General features: G+C 38.6%; 2 protein-coding genes across 6 annotated transcripts; one reads left to right on the top strand and one right to left on the bottom strand.

Moving 5' to 3' along the window:
* Nucleotides 1–1,617: 1,617 nt before the first annotated feature.
* LOC127649081 (nucleolar transcription factor 1-A-like) lies at nt 1,618–22,107 on the bottom strand. Of its 5 annotated transcripts, none has more exons than XM_052133999.1 (20): nt 21,945–22,107; nt 19,404–19,508; nt 19,086–19,261; nt 18,750–18,833; nt 17,079–17,234; nt 16,838–16,902; nt 16,618–16,738; nt 16,353–16,463; nt 16,120–16,247; nt 15,731–15,872; nt 15,545–15,586; nt 15,306–15,419; nt 15,049–15,198; nt 5,631–5,759; nt 5,098–5,183; nt 4,787–4,976; nt 4,291–4,338; nt 3,791–3,856; nt 2,772–2,888; nt 1,618–2,040 (listed from the first exon to the last, which is right to left on the bottom strand). In XM_052133999.1, the coding sequence occupies exons 2-20, from the start codon at nt 19,459–19,461 to the stop codon at nt 1,945–1,947; spliced, it is 2,079 nt and encodes a 692-aa protein (XP_051989959.1). In that variant the 5' UTR covers nt 19,462–19,508; nt 21,945–22,107; the 3' UTR covers nt 1,618–1,944. The 5 variants fall into 5 exon arrangements, with proteins under 5 accessions (XP_051989959.1, XP_051989958.1, XP_051989956.1 ...); XM_052133998.1 differs by having other exon boundaries at nt 2,772–2,891; XM_052133996.1 differs by having other exon boundaries at nt 3,725–3,856.
* Nucleotides 22,108–23,135: 1,028 nt separating this feature from the next.
* Nucleotides 23,136–26,751, top strand: LOC127649083 (uncharacterized). Its single transcript, XM_052134001.1, has 3 exons — nt 23,136–24,798; nt 24,931–25,228; nt 25,418–26,751. Exons 2-3 carry the CDS (start codon nt 25,087–25,089, stop codon nt 26,362–26,364), a joined length of 1,089 nt encoding a protein of 362 aa, XP_051989961.1. The 5' UTR covers nt 23,136–24,798; nt 24,931–25,086; the 3' UTR covers nt 26,365–26,751.
* Nucleotides 26,752–27,333: the final 582 nt, after the last annotated feature.

Raw genomic sequence — 27,333 nt, forward strand, 5'->3', positions numbered from 1 at the left:
CTACTTTGTGCATGACACCAAGTAATTTTTTTCCAACAATTGTTTACAGATAGATTGTTTCACTTTTAACTGACTATATAACAATTTCAGTGGGTCAGAAGTTTACATACACTAAGTTAACTGTGCCTTTAAGCAGCGTGGATTCCAGAAGGTGGTGTACTGAATTTGAGGTGTACCTCTGGATATATTTTAAGGCCTACCTTCAAACTCAGTGCCGATTTGCTTGACATCATGAGAAAATCAAAAGAAATCTGCCAAGACCTGAGAAAAAATTGTTGACCTCCACAAGTCTGGTTCATCCTTGGGAGCAATTTCCAAATGCCTGAAGGTACAACATTCATCTGAACAACCAATAGCACGCAAGTATAAACACAATGGATCTACGCAGCCATCATACCGCGATAGGAGATGCATTCGGTCTCCTAGAGATGAACATAGTTTGGTGTGAAAAGTGCAAATCAATCCCAGAACAACAGCAAAGGACCTTATGAAGATGCTGGAGGAAAGAGGTAGACAAGTATCTAAATCCACAATAAATATTAGTCCTATTTTGACATAATCTGAAAGGCTGCTCAGCAAGGAAGAAGCAACTGCTCCAAAACCACCATAAAAAAAGCCAGACTTCAGTTTGAAAGTGCGCATGGGGACAAAGATCTCACTTTTTGGAGATATTTACTTAGGTCTGATTAAACAAAAATTGAACTTTTGGCATCAAATAGATGGCATCATGAGGAAGGAAAATTATTTGGATATATTGAAGCAAAATCTCAAGACATCAGCCATGAAGATAAAGCTCAGCCGCAAATGGGTTTTCCAAATGGACAAATACCCCAAGCATACCTCCAAAGTTGTGGCAAAATGGCTTAAGGACAACAAAGTCAAAGTATTAGAGTGGCCATTTCTGATAGAACATTTGTTAGCAGAACTGATAAAGTGTGTGCGAGCAAGGCAGCCTACAAACCTGACTCAGTTACACCAGTTCTGTCAGCAGGAATGGACCAAAATTCCAGCAACTTATTGTGAGAAGCTTGTGGAAGGCTACCCAAAATGTTTGACCCAAGTTAAACAATTTAAAGGCAATGCTACCAAATAATAAAAAATTGTATGTAAACTACTGGCTCACTAGGAATGTGATGAAAGAAATAAAAGCTGAAATAAATAATTCTCTCTACTATTATTCTGATATTTCACATTCTTAAAATAAAGTAGTGATCCTAACTGACTTAAGACAGGGAATGATTTCTACAATTTAATATCAGGAATTGTGGAAAAACTGAGTTTAAATGTATTTGGCTATGGTGTATGTAAACTTCTGACTTCTGACAACTGTATGTGAAATTAAATTTCCTTATGTATCTGAAAATAATCAAATGAATACAAGAGAAAAAAAAGTGCATTTATTACAGGGGATCTGCAACAGAATGATCCAAACAAGAGTTGAGCAGCTCGTATAGCCCTCTTATCCCCAGCAACTGACTGAGGCAACCAAATATGAACAGGATTCATCTCCTCCATTTCAAAGTCTCTCACGTCTAGCATCCACCTCTGAGCAACACTGATGCTTTCAAAATTTATAAAAGCTCAACCGTCTTAATCAAATTAATAATTTTTCTAGTAAAAAAAAAAAAAAAACACAAAACAAAACAAACATCCAACACATTTTAATAATACACCTATATAAAGGCAATAAAAATAGTTGCTATTACCACACAAGTAACACAGCTCCTTTAAAAAAAAGAAAAGAAAAAAGTTGTCCATATGACTTTGTCTTTAACGTGGACATGGTGATGTTGTCCCCTATCTTGTCTCTCACCCTGTTACGATAAGGAACCTGTTTACTGCATGCTGTGAGCTCACAGCTACAAGGCCCCCTCCCATTTTCTTGGAGGAATTTTGCTAGGGGGTGTGTCCGGCACAGGCCCCTCTATGAGGGGGTGGGACAGGTTAGTCTGAATCAGAGTCACTACTGTCTTCAGATGAAGAGCTGCTGGAGCCATCTGACTGGTCATCATCATCATCGTCTTCATCATCTTCATCATTCTGCAGACCATGCATCAAAATGTACAGATTATTTTTTTTTTATTAATGATTCTCTGGTATGCCATGATTCTAGATTAAAGCTGAAGTTTGTAATTTCTGTGCCACTAACACCACCGAACGGAATTAAAAAATACTCTATTTTCAAAATAGCTTTCTGAATACGCCCCCAATCTGCCATTGGTCAAACAGAGATAGTCCCGCCCCAACTCGCAACATTGCTTGAGTCAATATTATTGTGTTTGTAAATACGGGTCACTGAAAACAAAGAGAGGAATTTCTATAGCGCTACAGAGACAAAGTGCTTACCATTTTCGAAATTAATCTATAAATGGCATACTTATAGTTGTCTCTGCATATTAAGCTGGAATAGGAGAAAGAAACTTAACAGACAAAGTTACATACATCAGCTTTACATTTCTAAACTAAATATAACTGAAACAATACTAAAGGGACAGTTCAACACAAATAAATAATTATGTCATCATTTACTCCACTTGTGTTGTTCCAAACCTGTAAGACTTGCATATTAGCCCTCAGTCACCATTCACCTTCATCTTTATTCCGATATACTGAAAGTGAGTGTTGACTGAGGCTGTCAGTCCCTAATATTTTGCCATCTCCTTTAGTGTTCCATGGAAATCATAAGGGTTTGGAACAACATCAGGGTGAGTAAATGATGACAAAATTCACATTTTTGGGCAAATTATTCCTTAAAAGGTTACAAAATTAACCTCATCATCTTCATCATCATCATCATCACTATCTGAGCTCCCAGATGATTCATCATCTTCATCCTCGGAGTCTGAAGTGTCTGTTTTTTCATCATCATCATCAGAGTCTGATGTGTCCTGCTGGAAATCAGGCCCTTATATACATAGCTCACAGAATTGCATTAACACCATCAGCATAAATCAGTTGGTGAAGTTAAAGGGATAGTTCACCAAAGAATCTAAATTCTCTAATCATTTACCCTCATGCCATCCCAGATGTGAATGACTTTCTTCTGCTGAACACAAACAAAGATTTTTTAAGAATATTTCAGCTCTGTAGGTCCTAAGTGAATAGTGGCCAGAAATCATAAAGGCAGATAAAAGCAGCATTAAAAGGAACCCATAAGACTCCATATGAGAAGTGGTTAAATCCATATCTTCAGAAGTGATATGATACATGTGGTAGAGAAACAGATCAATATTTAAGTCTTTAAGAATTTTTACTCAAAATCTCAACTTTCACATCTGTTTGTTACCCACACCTATCATACCTCTTTTGAAGATATGGATTTGACCACTGGAGTTTTATGGGTTACTTTAATGCTGCTTTTTGGATCTTCAGATTTCTGGTCACCATTCACTTGCATTGAAAGGACCTACGGAGCTGAAATATCCTTCTAAAAATCTTTGTTTGTGTTCTGCAGAAAAAGTAAATCATACACATCTGGGATAGCATGACGGCGAGTAAATGATGAGAGAATATTAATTTTGGGGTGAACTATCTCTTTAAAGCTGAAAACACCCTAATACATTCTGCTATCAACCTAAAAATGTCTGAAAACATTTAGGAGTCCATTTTGTCAATTGTAAATATTGCAGATAGTAAACAAATCTACAATCCTTCAGTCCACAGCTTTTAGCTGAGACTTTGTGTAGCCTGTGTGGGTGAGTGGCCCAGAGAGAGCGGGCGTTACCTTGGCCCGGTACGCCATAGAACGCTTGCCCCCCCCGACACCCACCGGCGTGGCTCTGGCACCTACCGCCTTCCCCTTGGTGACACAGACTTTTCCCCCAGAACCTCGTGCTTTTGTTGTGCTTCGTCGTTTCTGTGAGGGCAGAGAAAGGGTGGGGGTGGGAATGGGGGTGCAAGGATAGAGCAGCACAGAAAAAAACACGTTCAAGCTTTAAGCAATGATTAGCAGCCCTATAGTGCAGCCATAAGAAAATTATTCATTCAAGTCATGTTAGTTTGATCCAAAAAATTTGTGATTCTGAATGGGGAAAAAGGAAATAAAACCATATCTGATGGCACAGACAGATATGGTGGAAACCAGTGTCTACAAGCAAAGACAATCACCTAATTAAACAATTAGAGTGCCTCATCTTGCCATGCAGTGCAGGACATCTCAGTAGATAGAAGAGTAAATCTCAATCTCAGCTATATGAATGCTTTTAGAATGACTGTCTGAGACATTACACTATACAGAGCATTGCATTCTAAAGAGTGAATCACAGTCACAAAAAATGAGTGATTACTTACTGTGGTGGAGAACTCTTTATAAACTGCACGCTCCTGAGGAGAAAGTGACTACAAAAAGAGTAGTACAGAGAAGAATTGATAATTAATATTAGATTACAACAAATCTAAAAAATTGTATTTCTTAATTAAAAACAATTCACAGAGAGGGTCCAGATCTATTTGTGTAATAATAAAATAAAAACGTGTCTATGTGTTGTACAGGGTTCCCACAACTTTTGAATTGCCAGGACTTTCCCAGTTTTGGGATTGCAGGATAAGGAATTTTTAAAATACTTTTATAGAGATTACACTCAAAGAAAACTTTCTTGCTGGTGAAATATTTTAGAGCAGAGCATCATTAGAAACATTTACACTCACTAATATTTCCAAAACAATTTTCTTACTTTCTATGACATAGCCAGGCCTGGAAGATACAATTTTAAAATGTTCTGATATTTCCAGGTTTTCCATGATGGTGAGAACCCTGGTTGTAGCACTGGATGACTTAAATTCCTACCTTTACCCAGGCTTCAAGCTCAGCTTTGTACTCTAGCTGTTGCTCCTCCACCTGTTTTTTATATTTGTCCTTCTGGCTCTGGCTAAGCTTATGCCATCGTTTGCCGATCTCCACCATGCGCTCCTTCAGGCTGAAGTGATTTAGCTCGCCGTTGGTTAGGAGCTCCTGAGAGAACATTTGATAACCACTCCTGAGGTTTCAAGAGAGGCAAAGAAAGATTGAACCAAGGAGAAACAGGACAAAAGCAGATAAATAGTATTTTTTTATAAAAGTGTCTCTCAAAAATCCATTAGCTAAAATGCATCACTCACACAGGTGGCTTTTTTGGCTCTCCATCAAATTTCGGTTTTCTTTGTCCCTGTCCTGACAGAGCCGTCCTCATCTCTAACAGCTCTCTCTGCAGGACAAAACAAGAAGGGCATTAGCAAATAAAGAGCTTATTTTCATTGGTTCTAAATGCAAGGACAAGACAACTACATATTTAAATACCCATGGAAACAAAGGAGCAAGCTGATAAACCAATTAAAGACATATATTTACACCACACATCGACATGTCAGATTCATGGCCATATTTAAGAATAAGTGACAGAGTGACACACAAATGAAGACTTCTAAACATCACTGCAATGACGGTGAATGACAAAGTTTCACCAGTAATCCGATTTTGACTATAGCTCGAAACACCACACAGAGCATACTCAAGGACACACTTAGATAAAAGTGCATCCATTGTAGACCCACCCCGCCTCTATTCAGGGGAGGAGGAAATTTAGGGTGACCAACATTTTGACATTTCTTCAGCACAGGTGAGAAGACAGTGGTCAAAACGTCTGGTCACTGACCACGGTCCGGTACTGAACCTCGTATCGCTTCTGGTCCTCAGCAGCTTTCTTGATCCAAGGAATCTTCTCCTTCTTTTCCATGGCCTTCCAAGCAGCTTCCATTGCATTCTGTGCTTTCTTCCGGTCATTCTGCAAAGAACAGAGTGAGTTTTTTAGGTTGTTGTTTCCAGAAGCAATAAGTATAGTGGTACCTAACCCATGCACAACATGATTCAAAGTTTCCAGCATCAAGTATCTTTTTCTTGAAATTCTGTATGAAGTAACATAATTACAGCAAATCAGGACATATTTGAAGTTTAATATACAGCTATGTGGGGCAGGATTTTAGACCAATGAGATTTCACTGTGGCAGAAACCAAGCAACCCTCAAAATGTCTTGGTGCCTGCTGCAGCCAAGTAGGACAAGAAGTCAGATTACATAAATCAAAGCAATTTATTTATAAAGCACTTAAGCCATTAAAAACTACAAACTGTTGGCATATGTGCTGTACAATAATTAAAAATAAATAAATAAAAGGACAAACAAATCTCGGCTCATGGTTTAACTAAAAGCCTAGGAGAAAAGATACGTTTTAACAAAGATTTAAATGCTTGTTGGAGTTGTTCTTCTAATGTGCAAGGGTAAACTGTTCCAAAGCTTCGGACCGCTATTACAAAGGCATAGTCATTCCTTAGCTTGAGTCTGGACCTAAGGACAGTCAAAATCCTCTGATCAGAAGACCTAAGAGATCTAAGGGGCTTGTGTATATGCAGAAGGATAGAAAGAAAGGACGACACTTTAACCCATTTAATGTAGGGCTAGGCAATATGGCAAAGAAAATAAAACCTTAACGACCTTTCACAATTAGATTTTTTCAACTTTAAAATGTACTCTAACATGATTAAAATTGTATGTTCTTTATTAGAATGCCAGGCAACCTGGTTAGAGAAATCCAAGTTCTTTTCATTATAGGAAGCAAAGGTGTGCAAAAAAAAAATATATACAAATGCACCACAGGGGGAAGTGGTGCATTTGTTCATATGTAAAATAAATTAAAATCTAATAAACCCAGATGTTCAGAAATAATAGAATAAGAAAACAGCAAAATAATTATTATCCAGTGGAGGTATTCATTTGATCTAAACGAAGTCTTTCTAGAAATCAATATATAAATTAGCAAGTTTATCTAGAAAGTACCCATTGGATATCAAACAATTTGTGTACATTCATAAACCCCTGCAGATAGAGACGAGCCCTCTAGAGGATCATGCTGAGCAGTGCATCAATATGAAATCATTTATAACATAATCAATTAGCAAAGTTTTCAAAATGATCGCTTGCCAAATGTTGGCTATAGATGCAGTAAACTTGAAACTCATCACAGAGCAAAGCAATAATTAGCAATCTATCTGAATCATTATGGCAAAAGGAGCGGATATTTGATTCTCCCTTATAAAGCCTCTTCATTTGCAAAGAAGCGCAATAACTGTCACGTAACTAAAGCTTTTTTATGGGTAAAAAGAAAACGAGACCGTCTTCAATATGCGCATGCCAGTTATGGTCTTAAGCCGGTGTATACATGCAAGATGGATGAAGCTGAGCTACAATCACATTGTGTATAATCGTACTGGGAATTTTACCGGTGTCTTTTATATTAGTCGCAGTGTTGTTTACGTGTCACATTCATTTGGATCGCGCTACACACTTGCAGCTGATCAGATCGGGAGAGGCATTAAGACAAGCACTATGAATTATTTTTCTCTACCTTATTCAGACTTTGGTGGATTTACAATGTATTAACTATAGCGTTTGCAATATTGTTTTGCACAATCTAGGTTTCTCGATTAAAAAAATTACGTCAAAAAAGCAAATTCGAAATAATCAGACAAATCTGGAAAACTGCCAAGCCCTTATTTAAGGATTTCAATTTTAAATAAAAATGTAAAAATTATTTAAGATTAGCGTGGAATAGATCAGATTTATCACTTTATTGCATTGCCCCTGGCTAGGACTTGGTGTAATTGTTTATGGCTCTGGGCCCAGTTGCAAGAAACCCATTAAGTTGAGAAAATCCTTGGTTATAATTGTAAAGGTATTTTAACCAAGGCCCTGTTTACACCTTGCATGAGTTTTAGGTGATTGGACCGCTATCGGATAGCACTTGACCACATTGTAAGATATTAGCTCACTTTTCATTTAAACAGTTATTTTTAGAACCAATTCAACAAATATTATTATAATTTGCAAACAAATAATAATATGTCAAAATAGTGCACCTTAAACCCTCATGCTTTTATTTTGACATTCTGAACTCTCCAGGAAGTCCTGTATGTGTCTGTTTGTAGACAAGTTCACAGTAGTTTAATTCGCTTCCTATTAAAATTCTGGTAAAATGAGCCTCCAGTGCTGTTCTAAATGCATATTATACAGGTCCTTCTCAAAAAATTTGCATATTGTGATAAAGGTCATTATTTTCCATAATGTAATGATAAAAATTAAACTTTCATATATTTTAGATTCATTGCACACCAAATGAAATATTTCAGGTCTTTTATTGTTTTAATACTGATGATTTTGGCATACAGCTCATGAAAACCCAAAATTCCTATCTCAAAAAATTAGCATATCATGAAAAGGGTCTCTAAACGAGCTATTAACCTAATCATCTGAATCAACTAATTAACTAAACACCTGCAAAAGATTCCTGAGGCTTTTAAAAACTCCCAGCCTGTTTCATTACTCAAAACCGCAATCATGGGTAAGACTGCCAACCTGACTGCTGTCCAGAAGGCCATCATTGACACCCTCAAGCAAGAGGGTAAGACACAGAAAGAAATTTCTGAACAAATAGGCTATTCCCAGAGTGCTGTATCAAGGCACCTCAGTGGGAAGTCTGTGGGAAGGAAAAAGTGTGGCAAAAAATGCTGCACAACAAGAAGAGGTGACCGGACCCTGAGGAAGATTGTGGAGAAGGACCGATTCCAGACCTTGGGGGACCTGCGGAAGCAGTGGACTGAGTCTGGAGTAGAAACATCCAGAGCCAATGTGCACAGGCACCAGAAACAGCGGCAGAAGCGCCTGACCTGGGCTACAGAGAAGCAGCACTGGACTGTTGCTCAGTGGTCCAAAGTACTTTTTTCGGATGAAAGCAAATTTTGCATGTCATTCGAAATCAAGGTGCCAGAGTCTGGAGGAAGACTGGGGAGAAGGAAATGCCAAAATGCCTGAAGTCCATTGTCAAGTACCCACAGTCAGTGATGGTCTGAGGTGCCATGTCAGCTGCTGGTGTTGGTCCACTGTGTTTTATCAAGGGCAGGGTCAATGCAGCTAGCTATCAGGAGATTTTGGAGCACTTCATGCTTCCATCTGCTGAAAAGCTTTATGGAGATGAAGATTTCATTTTTCAGCACGACCTGGCACCTGCTCACAGTGCCAAAACCACTGGTAAATGGTTTACTGACCATGGTATTACTGTGCTCAATTGGCCTGCCAACTCTCCTGACCTGAACCCCATAGAGAATCTGTGGGATATTGTGAAGAGAAAGTTGAGAGACGCAAGACCCAACACTCTGGATGAGCTTAAGGCCGCTATCGAAGCATCCTGGGCCTCCATAACATCTCAGCAGTGCCACAGGCTGATTGCCTCCATGCCACGCCGCATTGAAGCAGTCATTTCTGCAAAAGGATTCCCGACCAAGTATTGAGTGCATAACTGAACATAATTATTTGAAGGTTGACTTTTTTTTGGTATTAAAAACACTTCTTTTATTGGTCGGATGAAATATGCTAATTTTTTGAGATAGGGATTTTGGGTTTTCATGAGCTGTATGCCAAAATCATCAGTATTAAAACAATAAAAGACCTGAAATATTTCAGTTGGTTTGCAATGAATCTAAAATATATGAAAGTTAAATTTTTATCATTACATTATGGAAAATAATGACCTTTATCACAATATGCTAATTTTTTGAGAAGGACCTGTAAGTGAACCAAACTATTGAGCATCTACATCTGAGATGTTGTTCGTGAGTAGCGCTCAAATACAGTGTACCTCTATAAAGGCTAAAAATAGCCACGAGTGTGTGTGTGTGTGTGTGTGTGTGTGTGTGTGTAAACAGAGCAGCGCCATTCACTGACGCTCTGGATCTGCATGTGCATTTTATATATTTATTAATTAAAAACAGCCTTTAGTGATTCACAGAGCTATTGCACATCTTCTACTGGCTTTGAATAAAATGCACGAGTCATATGAACTACTTTAATTGTGTTCTTTTATGTCATTTTTTGATCTTGACAGTAACGAACATGACAAAGTATCGAATTTGGATCGGGCTCGTCGGACTGATACCATTCTGTCTAAAAGCTTCCGTATCGGAGCCGATACCAATCCAGGTATCAGATCGGTGCATCCCTAATTTCTAATATTTTGGTGCTTGTTTATTTTCTTCCGACTGAATTTAAATAATGACTGAATTTGTGGGGCTGCATGCTGTTCTGCAATTATAACAGAGGGTGTTTACATTGACATTTAAAGGAAGAGCGGAGGCAAAAATCTAGCATTTCAGAAAGATTTTCATAGACAGGATGGAAAATTATCATATATTACAAAATGTGACTATTTTGGTGAATAAAAACTTCACTAACATTATCAGTGGACCTCGGGTAAGATGATATAAAATAAAGAGCATTTCATGACCCCTTTAATTAATCACATGCATTAGCACGTTCAGCTCTAATATATATTTATATATGTGTGTGTGTGTGTGTGTGTGTGTGTGTATACACAAAGATCCCCCATTTAGCCTTAACAGACTGTAGGGGCAAGTGCTGTTAGCCAGCACCTATGAAGGCAGAAATGGTACACGAGGGGGTGGGTGGCCAGCACCACGCCCGACTGCCTTTGTCTCCCCAGTGACATACACACACACACACACACACACACACACACACATTGTAAATACACACACTGACGGCCAAAAGTTTGGAATAACGTACAGATTTTGCAGTTTCGGAAGGAAATTGGTACTTTAATTTACCAAAGTGGCATTCAACTGATCACAAAGTATAGTTAGACATTACTGATGTAAAGAAAACAGCACCCTCACTATTTGAAAAAGTCATTTTTGATCAAATCTAGACAGGCCCCATTTCCAGCAGCCATCACTCCAACACCTTATCCTTGTCACCATGAGTAATCATGCTAAATTGGTACTAGAAATTAACACAGCTGAAAGCTATTTGGTTCATTAAATGAAGCTTAACATTGTCTTTGTGTTTGTTTTTGAGTTGCTACACTATGCAATAGACTGGCATGTGTTAATGTCAATATTAGGTCAAAAATGGCAAAAAAGAAACGGCTTTCTCTAGAAAATATTTAACTATATAACGCTTGAAATTGCCAACAAACTGAAGATTTCATACAAAGGTGTACCAGTCTTCAAAGACAACGGACAACTGGCTCTAACAAGGACAAAAAGGGATGTGGAAGCCCAGATGTACAACTAAACATACTTTTGTGTAAGTATGTGTACATTTGATATGTAAATTGTGTTGTGTAAGTATGTTGTTTATTGTAATTGTTATATGTCTCGTCACTGTCATGACTGCTATGTTGCTCGGAACTGCACACAAGAATTTCACCTACTGTTGCACTTGTGTACATGGTAGTGTGACAATAAAGTGATTTGATTTGATTTGAAACAAGAGGACAAGTACATCAGAGTCTCTAGATTGAGAAATAGATGCCTCGCATGTCCTCAGCTGACAGCTTCATTGAATTCTACCCACTCAACACCAGTTTCATGTAAAAGAGTAAAGAGAAAATTCAGGGGCGCAGGCCTTATGGGAAGAATTGCAAAGAAAAAGCCACTTTTGAAACAGAAAATTAAAAAGGAAAGGTTAGAGTGGGCAAAAAAACACAGACATTGGACAACAGATAATTAGAAAAGAGTGTTATGGATCGTAACCCCATTGAGCTTTTGTGGGATCAGCTAGACAGTAAGGTGCATGAGAAGTCAAGTCAAGTCAAGTCAAGTGGTTTTTATTGTCGTTTCAACCATATAGTTAGTACAGTACACAGTGAAACAAGACAACGTTCCTCCAGGACCATGGTGCTACATAAAATCAACATAAGACAAACACAGAACCACATGAGACTACACAACTAAATAAAATACCTATATAAAATACCTATATAATGTGCACGTGCAAACATGTGCAAAAAGTACGGGACAGTACAAGAAATTTCTAACAATGAACAGGACAATAGGCACAGTGAGAGACAGTGCAGCGCCGACCAGTACACAGTAGTTCAAAAAGATGACAGTTTCTAAAAACGTAAAGAGTATGAGATAGTGTTCTATGCACATAGCAGTTATTGAGGTAGCAGACAGTTATAAAGTGACAGTAATTAAAGTGCAACTCAGGACACGTGTGTGTCAAACCAGTCTCTGAGTATTGAGGAGTCTGATGGCTTGGGGGAAGAAGCTGTTACACAGTCTGTCCGTGAGGGCCTGAATGCTTCGGTACCTCTTGCCATATGGCAGGAGGGTAAAGAGTTTGTGTGAGGGGGGTGTGGGGTCGTCCTCACAAAACAGAAGTGCCCAACAAAACACATCTATGGAAAGCCACATCTATGGCAAGTGCTACAGGAAGCATGGGGTGAAATGTCACCCGAGTGTCTGGACAAACCAACAGCAAGAATGCCAAAGATCTGCAAAGCTGTCATTGCTGCGCATGGAAGATTTTGAGGAGAAATCTTTGAAGTACTTTTTTTTTTCTCCCAATTTGGAATGCCCAAATCCCAATGTGCTCTAAGTTCCCATGGTGGCATAGTGAATCAACTTAATCTGGAGGCGGAGGACTAATCTCAGCTGCCTCCACGTCTGAGACCGTAAACCCACGTGTCTTATCACGTGGCTTGTTGAGCACGTTACCGCGGAGATGTAGCGCATGTGGGGGCATCACGCCATCCACACGCAACTCACCACGCACCCCATCGAGTGTGAATCACATTATAGCGATCACGAGGAGGTTACCCCTTGTGACTCTACCCTCCCTAGCAACCGGGCCAATTTGGTTGCTTAGGAGACATGGCTGGAGTCACTCAGCATGCCCTGGGATTCGAACTAGCGAACTCCAGGAGTGGTAGCCAGTATCTTTACCACTGAGCTACATCAGTTGAATGCCACTGTGGTGAATAAAAGTACCAATTTCTTTCCATAAGAACAAAATCTGTACATTATTCCAAACTTTTGGCCCAAAGTGTATGTCACACATATACACACACACACAGACACACACACACACACACACACACCCTGACCACCTGCCTAATATTGTGTGGGTCCCCCTCGTGCCGCCAAAACTGTGCCAATCCGCATCTCAGAAAAGCATATTCTTCTCACCACAATTGTACAGTGGTTATCTGAGTCACCATAGACTTTGTCAGTTCGAACCAGTCTGGCAATTTTCTGTTGACCTCTCTCATCAACAAGGCTTTTCTGTCTGCAGAACTGCCCCTCACTGGATGTTTTTTGCTTTTGGCACCATTCTGAGTAAATTCTAGAGACTGTTGTGTGTGAAAATCCCAGGAGATAAGCAGTTACAGAAATACCCAAACCAGCCTATCTGGCACCAACAATCATGCCAAGGTCAAAATCACTGAGATCACCTTTTTTTTACCATTCTGATGGTTAATCTGACCATTAACTGAAGCTCCTGACCCGTATAAAAGCGGTATAAAAACAGCTTTGTTCCGGCAACTATTTATATATTGTTTTTAAATGTTGATTGGAATGTGGAGCTCACATTGAACTCACCCACTGCAAACCAAATCTACTCATGGGTATAAATAAAGTAAGCTGAACCTGTATCTGCATTATTTTATGCACTGTACTTTTGCCACATGACTGGCTGACTAAAGGGCACCTATTATGGAATTTTGAAAATTACCTTTCATGTAGTGTGTAACATAGATTTAAGTGAACAAAAACATCCTGCAAAGTTTTATATAAGAAAGTTCACCGTAAAAAAAGTTATTGTCTCTCAAAAGTAGGAGTCGACTCTGAATCAATTTAATGAATCGTTTTTCCAATGAGTCATTTTCCTTTTCGTTGTGACGTCAAGACGAAAAATTATCAAATTGGCCGTGCCCACTCATTGCGTGCAGACACCAGGGAAAACTTGAGAACACAGCGTCTTGTTGTCGACATGATGTTTTCAAGTGCGTATCAAAAGCGACATTTTTTCACTGCCCAGGGACGAGCATGTGAAGAATCAGTGGTTAGAGTTTGTATTTACAACTTTACCACACAAGTATAGCCCGAACCTTGTGCTGTGTTCGCATGACGATTGCTTTATGAACATGAATGCTTTCAAGTGTCGATTCGCGAGCTGGTTGATACTGAAGGAAGGTTTATTTATACCAAGTTTATTTGGATCAGCTTCCTCCTCCGAATCACAACCTGTAAGTATTATTAATAATTGTTGCTTTTATGTGTTTTTTAGCATGCTTAATAAGTATTTGTGTGTGTTGTGTAAGTTACGCTCAGCGCAGCTTCTAGGTCTCCAATGTCAATTTTTTGGAAATATGTGAAATGTTTGTCGATGTTATTGGAGTTGTCATAAAGAATATAGCAATAACTTGTAGTAATGCAGTGCTTTATCAACATGAGTTGGGCTAACGCAAACAATAACTGATTGGGTGTTTACCACCGAACTTTGAGCTATGATCTAATTTTCAACACTTAAGCTATAATCCATTAATGGTGATGGGTGTTCCGTTTCCGACAATCTCTGCACAGATTATACCAATCACAACTGACTGGGTCATCAGACCAATCACCGCAGATTAGCGTCACGCAAAGGAGGTGTTTGGAAAAATGAGTCGTTGAACGAATCATTTGGGAGTCAGTGAGCAAATCAGGTAAACATAAATGCATATTATAAGACAACAAAAGTGTTTTTTGTCATTGCATGCATGTAAAACTGTTGTTGGGGACTCCCAAAACAATATTAGGAACATTTTAAATGCCATAATAGGTGCCCTTTAAATAATCGCATTAATAAGTCGGGGTACAGGTGTGCCAAATAAAGTGCTCAGTGAGTGTATATACACACAGACACACACTTACACTTTAATAAGGATTCAAGTAATATGTATGTTTAAAGAAAATATTTTGGAAAATCTCTCAAATGTTTTGGAGGACAGAAACTTTATCAATCACCAAGAAACATTTTTAAGTTCAATTTAGAAGTGACATCAATCTCTAAGTGCCTGGAACGCTTCCTCAGTGTATTAACAAATCTGAATGGTCTCTTTTCAAACTACATGGTTCTTAAACCATTTGATAAAACAAAGGTTTCCTTCTTTAGTATTCTGTGATCCAATCATGGGTCTTTTTCAATCTTATGAAAAACACAAGCTGTTGCACTTACCCTGTATTTTGCAAGATAGTCTCCTATCACGCTCTGTTGCCACATCTCCTCAGGAGTCTTCGGTGTTTCAGGGAGCCGTGTTTTCTTCTTACCATCTCGTTTCTCTTTTGAAAGCCCATGTGCCCCATGATCCAGCTCAGGGTCACGACCCTTACATCACAACAACAAGAAACTAAGCTTTCATTCTGAAAACACTGATTCAAACACAAGCATAGTATTGTCTAGTTTAAAAACAAGATCATCTCACACATCCCCACCTTCACAGATGGGGATTTAGCCCTAAGCGGACTGCCGACACCCGCCAAGGCCAGCTTGCTGCCTCCCAGCTTCTCCTCCCCCAAAACACGATCCCTTTCCTCTTCTGGGAGACTCTGCATAGGGAAAGAGATTGAAGCAAAGGGTCAAAAAAAGCAGAGCCTCCTTTTGAAGCCAGAATTACAAATGTCTGCTAGTTTGCTTTTTTTGGTAATAGTATGAATTGTGGTACCATTATTACCTCAATAAACCTCTGAAGGTCAATCTCATACTGTTTCTTTTTCTGTAAAGACAGTTAAAAACATTGTCATTTTTAGTTAGAGTAAGGCTAGTGTTAAAGTAACTACTGTTATTAAGTAATTATATATCTCCATCATAGAATTTTTTTTACAACTAAAGCAATCCAGTGTGGATGTGGCTGCCAGACCTGTTCGCATCGTTTCTGGAACATATCTTTCTCTTTCTGAGTCATCATCTTCCACTGCTTACTGCATAGCACCATTCGCTCTGTACTTGGCACGTCCTTCATGTTTACCATTAGTTCAGCACAGTACAGTGAATACCCATTCCTGCAGAACAGAACCATAATAATAATAAACACAAATAACAAAATCCCTGCATATATTTTAGCAACTGTAACATAGACAAGAACTAGTAGTTGATATATAAAAGCTAAGAGAACTTATATTTTAAAAGCACCATTCTTGGAATAAGGGACAACATCTTGCTGAGATAAAACTGTATCAGCCATGCAAAACAACTAAGTTAAGAGACACCTTCAAAAAAGCAAATGACACTTTGTGGTCTGATACTTACGGTGGCGGTTTAGTTGGTCGGCCATCGAACTTGTCCTTGAGCTGCCGTTCAGCCTTGGTCAGGACAGACTTGACATGCTCCTCAGAGTTGGCATCTGGGTGAGTTTCAAAATATGTTCTCATGCTCTCCTATAAAAAAAGAAAAGAAAAGAGTATTTTAGGTAGAAACTCGAAATTCCTTTTATCTGTCAAATCAACAGACTTCATTGCCTGATTAAAAATATGAAATCATACCTCATATTGTTTCTGCAGCTCTAGTGCTTTACTGATCCATTTCAACCTTTTCTTGTCTGGGAGTTGGGACCATTGTCTCCGTAATGCTTCTTTCAGCTCCTTCTGACTCACCTACAAGTATCAGGCAAATAAAAGTTAATTTAAAGGGCCTGACGTCCAAAATGAAGGGACTTTTTTTCACTGGTCTAGGTTTGCTATCTAAGTTCATGATTACTGTTAACATAGGAGCTATTATTTTTCCACTGCCTATTTATTTTTCTTTTACCTCTGGGTGACCTTTCATGTAGGTCTTCTTCTCATGGTTGTACCATAGCTGCTGAGGGGTCTTGGGCTTCTCTGGGAGGTCTGATTTCTTTCTCTCCTCTATTAAATCTGGGTGGTCCTCCCTAAAAAGAAATGGAAAGCTTCTTACTGAATCACCAATAAAACAAAAACAACAACAATTTTTGTAAGGTATTTGTGTATGGAGAAAATTGGACACTAACTTGAAACGTGCCATGTTCTTCTCAAAAGCCTCTTTTTCTCTCTGGAACTCCTGAATGTACTTGAGCTGACAGAGTAACAGTATGTTTTACAAAACAACAGATGATCTCATCGGTAATATTTATAAGCAATTTACTGTAACCAAACAATCCCCTCTAAAGTCTATGATAGTAATGTCATTGTACAAATACAAGCACTGTTTCAGATTACAGCAAACACCCGACCATTCATACACACACTAACCTTCTTCTTTTCAGGAAGCTCCTTGTATTTTTTGGACAGAATCTTGGTAAGATCCAAGTTGCTCATCTCTGGGTGGATTTTTGCATACTTGGCTCGCTTCTCCATAAAGAAACGAAAGTAGGGTGTAAGGGGTTTCTTTGGGAAGTCTGGGTGGGTCTGCAACAGAGATAAATGCAAAACACCATGAATTAACTGAAATTCACATAAAACATCTGTAACAGTCTTAATCTTGTCAATGAAATTACAGACTAAAAGGTTAGATGGCGAAAGGGTTATTGATTTAGGGTGTGTTCACACTTGGCAGGTTTGTTTAGATAAAAACGAACTCTGGTGCAATTGCTTTGTTAGTGTGGTTCATTTGAACAAGTGTGAACACTGCCATCCGAACCTTGGTGCGCACCAAACAAGCGGACCGAGACCACCTGAATAGTGGGTCTCGGTCCGCTTCCAAACGAACTCTGGTGGGGTTCAATTGATATATGAACGCAACATGGACCATAGACGTCTAAACAGACCAAATACAGGAAGTAATTTGCCTAATACTGACCTCAAGCATACCTGGTTCTTCTCATCATAGGAGCTATGTTGCCCATTACAGTTTGGTACAAGCGTCGGAACCACCGTCAGCCATCTTTGCAGCATATTTTCGTTTGTGTATGCAATGGAGGAATTCCTGGCGCTGTTTTGATGCCTTTACACATTTTATTAGCTCTTCGTTTGTTCTCAGCATGTATAAATCTAACCATTTTGCTTAGCTACAGCATTGTTTTGGATATTCGGCAAGTTCTGTTGCAAAATCTACATCATAAAAGCTGTCCAAGCAGGTTGTGACTTTTTCCTGATGCCTTTTGTTTTGTATCTTTGGGTTCAGTGTTAAAAATGCCAGTGTGAATGCTAAGTGAACCAGGACTAAATGTATCATTTTATTTTTTGGTCCGGACTAAGAGGACCAAGAGAACCGATCTACAAGTGTGAACACACCGAGTCAACGATAACAAATACGTGACGAAAACACATATTGTTGACAATTTAATCCCAGGTTAATTACCTTACTCAAACGCATCCTACGTATACATGAGATTAATCACTATTTCCACAACATATATGTAATATTACATCTTACATCTGCTCAAACAAAGAAGCAAGTGAACAGGTGAACTTGAACTATGCTACACATTAGTCATAATAAGCGAAACTTGCATCATGAATACGCTGCTTCCGTAAAACTTGCTAAACGCAATGCAATATCCTAAACTGACTGAATAAAGGAAAACGAATAACAGTCTCTAAAGCATGAAGAATTCAGAATACAGTAGGCTAACCTAGTCGATCACAACAAGGAGTTGTACAGTATGTTGTATGTATCCCATATTTTATATGTTTGAATTAAGAAAAAGTTCATACATTTTTTCTAAATGTTTGAATATTTTATTAATGTTTGGTCTGTTACAGTATGACACATTTTTGCTCACTATCATCAACTAAAAGATATTATTTTTGTTGACTCATATTATAGGCCACTTTAGTCAGAGTATATTGACTAAAAGTAATGTATATGTCATGCCGAAATGTTGGCTAATTTTAAACGACATTTTTGTCAAAAGACTAAAACTAAAAAAAATTAACACTCATCTATAACATTTGGCTAAAAAAGAACTTCAGCAATCTCACCTTCAATTTCTTCCCCTTGTAAGGGTTCTTTACATATTCAATAGCGTCCACAATGAGCTCTGTCAATGTTCTGTATTTACGCACCTGGGGGGAGGGGAGTCCTATTATTGACATTGTAAATGAGTACAAGTATCAATTAATAAGCAATCAGTGATTCTATTATTGTCTAATAATGCAACATATACAAGAGAACATTGAAAAGATTCATATTTGCCTTCAAAGTTTGAAGAAAATCTGTATGTGGATTATCTAAGGAACATGTCTTTAATATAAACATCTAGTCAAGTGTTATTTGGAATTCAGGCACATTATTGCTTTGGCTGTAATTTGGCTCACCTCTGTGGAAACTTTTTGCCATTTCTGCTTACACATGTCTCCAGTGAAACCCCCAAACCCTACTTTCTCCCAGTCGAAATGAGACTCAGTGGTTTTATACTTCATTGTGTCTCCATCAGGTAGCAGACTGCGTATCCTCTCCAGCAGTGTCAGACAGTCCTCTTTGCTCCATGTATCTACAACAAACACACACAGCAAACACTGAATTACATTTGATGTTTTGTTGAACATTATTTTTGTATGGGCAAAACCAAATAAATGTGTCAATACATTAATAGATACGTGAATAAATCCACTATCGATTTCATGCCAGCATACCGGATTCACTCTTGATTCGTCCAGTCTGAGAGCCAGACACACTAGTGTTGCCATTCATGATGACAGTTCAGTAAGATCCACCTTGACACTTCAGTGGCCAAGTGGCTGTATGGAGAGAGCAAGAGAGCAAAGGCAGGCTGAATCACAAAACATATTGTTTGGGAAGAACTGTAGGGTGAGATAAGGGGTGAAAGAAAGCACACAAGTGAACTGGAAGCGATAGATCCTCATTTACTCACCATTATGCCAACTCAGATGTGTACGAATTTCTTCTGCAGAACACAAATATTTTTGAAAGATTATTCTATTAGGTCCATACAGTGCAACTGAATGGTGGCCAGACCTTTCAAGCTCCAAAAATCACAAAGGCAGCATCAAAGCAATCCATAAGACTCCAGTGGTTAAATCTATGTATTCAGAAGCAATGTGATAGGTGTGGGTGAGAAACAGATCAATGCTTAAGTCTTTTATTTATTTTTTTTTATAAATCTCCAATGTCACATTCTGAAAGTGGAAATTTTTAGTAAAAAAGGACTTAAATATTGATCCGTTCACTTCAGAAGTCATATATTAAACCACTGGCGTCGTATTGTTTACTTTTCTGCCTTTATTTGATTTTTGGAGCTTCAAAAGGTCTGGCAACCATTCATCTGCACTGAAAGGACCTACAGAACTAAAAATATTTGTGTTCAGCAGAGGAAAGTCATACACATCTGGGATGGCGTGAAAGTAAGTAAATGATGAGAGAATGTTCCTTTTTTTGGTGAACTGTCCCTTTAATACATTTTGTGAATGGTCGTCTAACTGTGATACGATTTACAAAATGTATGGTGGATCTCATCACTGCCACCCAGAGGAACATGTGCCCATGCTCCGCCTCTCGACCATCACGACAAGAGGCATCATCACGTCGTAGACATACCAGTGCTTCAGCGGCAGCGAACGGTACGAAACCGCGAACAGGATCTCGTAAACCGTAATTTCCCAATAATTATCAATGATCAACCTGCGATTTAACTGTAGCCTACTAATCTCAAGCGATCGTCTTAAAAGTAACATCCAGGGGCAAGACCGACACGACGCCTTGTTTAACAGGCCAAGTCATGCCAGGATTTGAGGATGCGAGAGAAAATCAAGTACTCGGGGCTTGTGGTCATTTAAGGAAAAAAATGGCAGAAAGACTTTTTTTGGGGATTATGTAACCAACGCTGCGCGACGCATGGAGGAAAACGATCCTTGAGAATGTGCATTTTTGTCCGCGGAAGCCACGGTGTCTCCTCCTGTCCTTTCAGCTTGTGTGTGTCCCGTTCTCCGCTAGTGCTCACTATCTCCACGCTGACAGTACTGTGCAATCGTATGCGAATAATTCACTATATATGGATACATTCAAAAATATCAAATACCTCATTTTTTTCAGAATAATTAAAGATATTCTCGGAACATTTAGATTCAGCACACACTACATACGTTTTAGCATCTATTTGAGACATAAAATAACAGATCGTGCAGTTCGTGTATTTTACCTACAAAAACAAAGTCCGGAATGTGGTACTGTGTTGTGTAGAGGTTCTTTTCACCCATCTGTTCGTCAGTATCATAATATCATGGTTTTGCATTTTGGCCGCAATATACAGTACATGACTTCAGCGTGTTTGGAAAGCTGCGTGCCCGCGTCCCTCGTGCGCTGTGGCGTCGCTGCGTACCCGCACAAAGTCCCGGTTTGCCGGTTACGGTGTCATCCCCGCCCGTGCTCAAGGTCAGCTCGAGCCAAAAGATCGAAAAACAACAAAAAATAATTATCTCTGGAACATTAGTATTTCCCGTAACAAGAAAACATTCTTATTCGCACTGTATTGTAAATGTTTTGCTAATTACTTCTGGCAGAAAGTCCAAACTGCCCAAAAAATGCCAAGTATATTATTAGAACAACTGAGTAACAAAATTACCGCCTATGTATTACACATAATCTTGTAAAATACTAATTTTTTGAAAAAATTATCGTAAAATTAAGTTTCCTGAAGCGTACCGACCGTTAGTCGATTTGTAACCCCAGTAATGGCGTCCTTATTCCGGCAGGAGTCACCACGCAGCTTCCGCTGGCACGAATGCCTAAGCTAGCGCGCGAGCTCTTAGCGAAAGTGCGTGGAATCCTGCTTACATCGATTATCTGTGTCAACTGTTTGATATCTACATATTGATAATCTCCTTGCATACTGTTGACAAACGTTCCAATGTACAATCATGCATATTTGGACAATTTTGCAGGGAAATATATCCAGGAAAATGCATTATTTCACTTTAAAATTAATTATGTCATACATATACGTGGTTAAATGATTGATTGTGATCACATGTCAAATATTTGTGAGAGCATACGATTTTTGGTTGACTCCGAATTAAAAATAAAGGTATGAGCGGGCGCCTCTGACTTCCCTCACCCCAGAGCCTTCACTGCAGAGCCGCCATGAATGTTACAAAGACTCGGGGACGAGCAATTTGAAAACCGTTCCAAACGGCTTCAAAAATTATCAAAAGACTTACCTTTTTCAAAATCCCGTTACGGATTGACTTATTGATTAGAGACGTCTTCGTGTTACGCGGTTTTATTGTATTTAAGGATCTGTTTTTTAGCCGTAAACCCCGGGGAGTCAGGTCGAAACGAATCCGACAAAAGGAGCGTCTGGTTCGGTATGAAACTCCGCCCAGCGCCGCAGGGGGAGGAACTCCGAGGGAAAACATGCGAGGAAAAAAAAAAGACAAAGGCGGAGGCTTAAAATTAAATAAATACTTTAATTGATAAGATTAATGTACATTTCGAATGAAATTAGTCATATTTGTAGTCATTTATTGAAACATTTGAAGCTGTATTTTGTCAGTTTTCAAACTCACGTAAGCCATCTAAGTACTATTAGCTAATTTACCACTATCCAGATACCAATAATAAACTACGTTAATATTAGTTCGTAGTTGCTTGAAAGCTTTATTTTCACAGCTGGGCATTTAGCGGAACAAACATACCGACAGCCTCCTATGCAAAAGAGCATGGTTAGCCAACACATATAGCCAGCCGACTTCAAGTGCTAAAGTGATTCGTTTGGGCGCCCACGTTCATTCCGCTGCAGCGGCCACACTGACTGCCGCTGTGCGTTTCCAAAATTCATTAGTTGTAATTAGACTGTTGAATCTTGGGCTTAATCATGCTATTTGACGTTAAACAACACATGAGTGGTGCAGAGACAATGCAAACTTATTGCTGTTGTGCTTAAAGTTCCCTCCCTGGAATTTGGGCTTAGAAAGCACGATTTCTGAGGTACCGGTCTCTCTGAGACCAAGCAAATGTGCCATGACTATTCTAGCCCTCTCATGGTCTCGCTGATTGTACTCAGTCGTCACGTTGTCGGAGATTTCTTTATGTGAGTCTGGCCAATGGCACAGGGAAAGGAGGAGACAGCTATATGACTCAACCCCTTCAGTTTGACCAGGCCTGTGGTGAAAAGATGCTTCTTTCAGATCACACAGGGGTCATTTATCAAAATATGTTTGACAAACACGTCCCTTGACTTTTTAGTCATGAAAAGGATTTCATATAGTCAAATATGAAGTAATGAATAGTATTCCTTCAACTTGCTAATTACCAGAAGAATGGTATGATTTAATGGTATGATTGATTGATTTTAGTCTGACCAGTTTTTTTTTTTTTTGACATTTTTGAAAAAAATTAAGAGAAATTGTCACTGGTGTTACAACGCTTGTTTCATCTGTCAAAAATAAATAAATAAAATGCCGTCCTATATTAATAAATATAATTCAAAATTTTGGAATGACCCAAAGATGACTAGAGAGAAAATAAGTAGGTGAGTAGCAGGGTTGGGAGGGTTTATTTTGAAATGTATTCCAAATGTAATTTGCAACGTATTCCGTATTACTCAAGGCCAGTAACATATTCTAAATACTTTGGATTACTTCTTCACTACTTACTTTTTTTTTTTTTACTTGTTTTGACTATAAAAACTATGCCAGTACAGTAAGACAAAATACACATGTTAAAAAAAACATCTGAAAACCTAAATATCTTATGCAGTGTTGTTTTTAAAACAAAATAAATCAAATTGATCTTGTTTTAAGTATTTTTCGATATTTTTACAGGAAAACGACACAAAAATAATTATCAAGAATAATTATAAGAAAGGTCTTAAAAAGAAATTATGATCCCATGTGAATTTTCTTGATAAAAAAATATGATAATTCCTGGTAACGTGCATGTAAAATGGCTAGAAATAGCATTTTAGCATAAAGCAGACAATTTACACAAGGTTTATTTATATTTCTTCTGCTCTAAACTTACTTAAAACTTACTTCTCTGTCTGCTTGTGTGACTGTAACACATCATAAGAAAGAGTTTCACTGCTGTTCAAATGCACTTTGGATCGCATCATTTATATGTATAATTTTTTCCATCTGAAAGGAATAAATATTAAATGAAACAAATGACAATAAAATGCTATTTAATCTCTTCAGTAATCAAAATACTTTTTGAATGTAACTGCAATCTAATTACCAATTATTTAAACTGTATTATTTAACTGTAGTGGAATACAGTTACTTATATTTTGTATTTTAAATACATATTCCATTACTCCCCAACCGCAGTACCATACATGTTACATCTTTTTATTATGTATCAATGAAAACTGCATGTCTCATGAAGGGTAACAGTGAATAATTCAAAAGAATTATGCTGAATTTTGATTTTCTTGCCTTATCAAAATCATGCATGCTGAATATGAAATTTGAGATGTAAATAATGTGTAGTTGAACAACAGTAGCTAGGTTAGGTTATTAGAAAATTGCCAATTTTTAAACCAATTGTAAGAAATTTAGAATAATGACCAAAAAAATAGAATATCCATATTGATCATTATGACAAAAATAAATACTCTTTTAAAAAAAAAACTCTAGTGTAAGTATATGAATGACAATAAAGTGATTCATTTTATGGTGCATACAGTATCTGGGGCATGTTGCCTACTCAAACCTTGTTAATACTTTCGCTTGGCACCGCTGCGCGAGTTTCTTTCAAGGCTGGTTTCACGTGACGTCACGCTGCTGCATCGCGAGAGCGCGCAATTCAGATGGAGGGCAGGAAGTGAAATAGCTGAGGATCTGCCGTCTGGCAAAATGCCAATGTTTTGTGTAGTTTACGGCTGCTCCAATCGTTCTAATCGAGAAAAGGGAAAGGGTTTTTATAGAGTACCGAAGATTGTCACTCATAAAGGTGAGAAATGTAAAAAGCTCACAGAACAACGCCGTAAAAAGTGGATTTTTAACGTACGTCTGCGGTCGGGAGGAGCAGAGTCTGTTAATGCCCGTGTCTGCAGCGACCACTTCGTCGGAGGTATGTTAGCTAGGCAACGTGTTTTTTGTGTCTGTGTTTATATAGCATTAGGTTGTCATTAAATGCTCATTTATTTAGTAATGCTTATTAAGTTACCGGTAGTCTAATATGGACTTCATTGGGGCTTTTTAGGTTGCCCTAGCGCTTTGGGTGACGTTGAGTCGGTAGATTGGGCTCCGACGGTCAACCTAGGTTACCAAAAAACTAAGCCCAAATCAGAGGCGTCTCTTAAACGAGAGCAAAGGATGAAGATCAAGGAAGACCAACAAAGACGGTCGGAATGTGCAGATGCTATGTTGGATCTCCAACAGACAGACAGATGAGAGCCCGGATCTGACGCAGACAGCCGAAAGCTCAGAACCGAAGCAGCCAGCTGACAACAACCCACAATCAGAGGGGATCAGTGGGAATGGGACATTAAATGATAAAGGTAAATTATTGTACTAAGATGTGTAACCAGCATTATTATTCATTGTTATTAATAATTATTCATTGTTACAAATGTTGACCAGAAAACTTGTATGTTTGTAAAAAGGTTGTCAAAAAGATAACTTCACAACAATTCACATAATTCATATTCATGAATTAACTAATTATGCTCCCCACTGATATGTTGCAGGCTATGTACATGCCGGATGCCAGACTGAGCTAACAATGGATGACATTGAGAAGATGGAGGATGTTCTGAGACAAAACACAACAGAGCTGGGAGATCTTCGAGCCAAAGCACTGGACACACAGTTCAACAAGGAGTCCTTTGAAAAAAACGAAGACAAGACAATGTTCTACACGGGGCTCCCCAACTTCTTAGTTTTAATTCAGATTTTTGAGCTATGCAAACCCTACATCAGCTGTGGTCTTATGTCTGTGCTGTCTAAATTTGAACAGTTCATTTTAGTTTTGATGAAGCTGAGACTAAATCTCCCGCTGAAAGATTTAGCTTTCAGGTTCAAGATCTCTCTGCCAACTGCTTCTAGAGTTTGGCATAAAGTAATTGACATACTTCATGAAAGGTTGGAATTTCAAATTGAGTGGCCAGAGCGACATGTTCTTCAAGCTACAATGCCAATGGGATTCAGACAGGCATTTGGATGTAAAGTTGCTGTGATAGTTGACTGTTTCGAAGTTTTTATTGAGAAGCCCTCTAATTTACTAGCCCAAGCACAAACGTGGTCAAACTACAAGCATCACCATACTGTAAAATTTCTGATTGGTGTTGCACCCCAAGGCTATGTCACTTACATATATTGTGCCTGGGGAGGGAAAGTCAGCGATAAACAGATCACAATAGAGAGTGGCCTCTTAAAAAACCTGTTACCTGGAGATATTGTCCTAGCAGACCGTGGGTTCAATATTGGTGATAGTGTGGGATTTTACTGTGCTTCACTACAGATACCTGCATTTACCAAGGGGAGAAAACAGCTGTCAGCGTATGAGGTGGCAGACACAAGAAAAATAGCTAATTTGCGTATTCATGTTGAGAGTTATCGGTTTAGTCAGAAGAAAATATCAGATTCTGCAAAGCAGGGCTATGCCCATAGAGCACATGGCAACAAAACAAGGTGAGGCACTAGCATTGATTGACAAGATTGGGGTTATTTGCTGTGTCTTGTCTAATCTTTCAGAGTCTATTGTCCCATTGGAGTAAGGAGGGAGGGATAGGGATAATAATCAGTCAGTCCAGTACCTGAGCCCTCACACATGTAGTGTCCAATACCTGATCCCTGCTTATTGGCTCTGATGATGATAAGTAAGAGGACATGGAGTAGTAGTACCTGAGCCCCGACACATATCAGTCTGTTAATATGTTTTCAACAAGTGTAATACTTTTATCCACTAGTCCAATTGTTCTGGCTATATGTATTATATGTAATGAAATGGATTCTAATCTGTTATTGCACACCATGTTCTTTTTATTATAACAATTGTTGAAAAATCTAATCTTGTAAATAAACCACCATGTATAATTCTGTCTTCTCAATGGCATTTAATCTTTTCATTTAAATTATACAACAGCCAGAACTCACAAAGACCACACTCATAACAATAGTCGAAATGTAATCTTGTCTCATACAACCGTATTGATACAACAGCAATATCACACAGCCCACTTTCAAGAGTGCCTGGATCCTTTCATTACATTACACATGTGAGTTTGTAACTTGCTGTCCCAGTATTTCTGGAAGTATACCGTTTCTAAAAAAGCACTCAACTTTAGGGATAACATCATCCCAAAGTTCAAGAACTTTGAACGAGCAAAAGATCGTTCAGACTTTTATATGCCTTCATTTGCTGTCTGGTGTAGTACGATGTCTGAAGGACCAGATAGTTGGTGATGTCAACAGCCTCCACTGTCGGCAAATCTTCAAGTTCGACCGAAAACTCACTCATCTTCATGAGGAACGGGTCACGTCCAACATATGCGTTTACTAACTCCTTGTATCTATTTCTTGAAACTGGTTCTAAATTCGTACAATACGGACTCTCCGCAACGGTTTCCTCCATAGACGTATTATCCATGTTTACTTCCTGCCC

This window comes from Xyrauchen texanus, chromosome 9 (genome assembly GCF_025860055.1).
Source record: "Xyrauchen texanus isolate HMW12.3.18 chromosome 9, RBS_HiC_50CHRs, whole genome shotgun sequence".
Lineage (NCBI taxonomy): Eukaryota > Metazoa > Chordata > Actinopteri > Cypriniformes > Catostomidae > Xyrauchen > Xyrauchen texanus.

Bases quoted from the DNA above. Each gene is read 5' to 3' on its own strand.
- LOC127649083 (XM_052134001.1), top strand. From the start codon at position 25,087: ATGCTATGTTGGATCTCCAACAGACAGACAGATGAGAGCCCGGATCTG. The intron at 25,229-25,417 runs GTAAATTATTGT...GATATGTTGCAG, and splicing joins TGGGACATTAAATGATAAAG to GCTATGTACATGCCGGATGC.
- LOC127649081 (XM_052133995.1), bottom strand. From the start codon at position 19,461: ATGAATGGCAACACTAGTGTGTCTGGCTCTCAGACTGGACGAATCAAG. The intron at 15,873-16,119 runs GTAAGTATCAGA...TCTGTTCTGCAG, and splicing joins CGACCAACTAAACCGCCACC to GAATGGGTATTCACTGTACT. The intron at 2,892-3,724 runs GTAACGCCCGCT...CCTGATTTCCAG, and splicing joins CTATGGCGTACCGGGCCAAG to CAGGACACATCAGACTCTGA.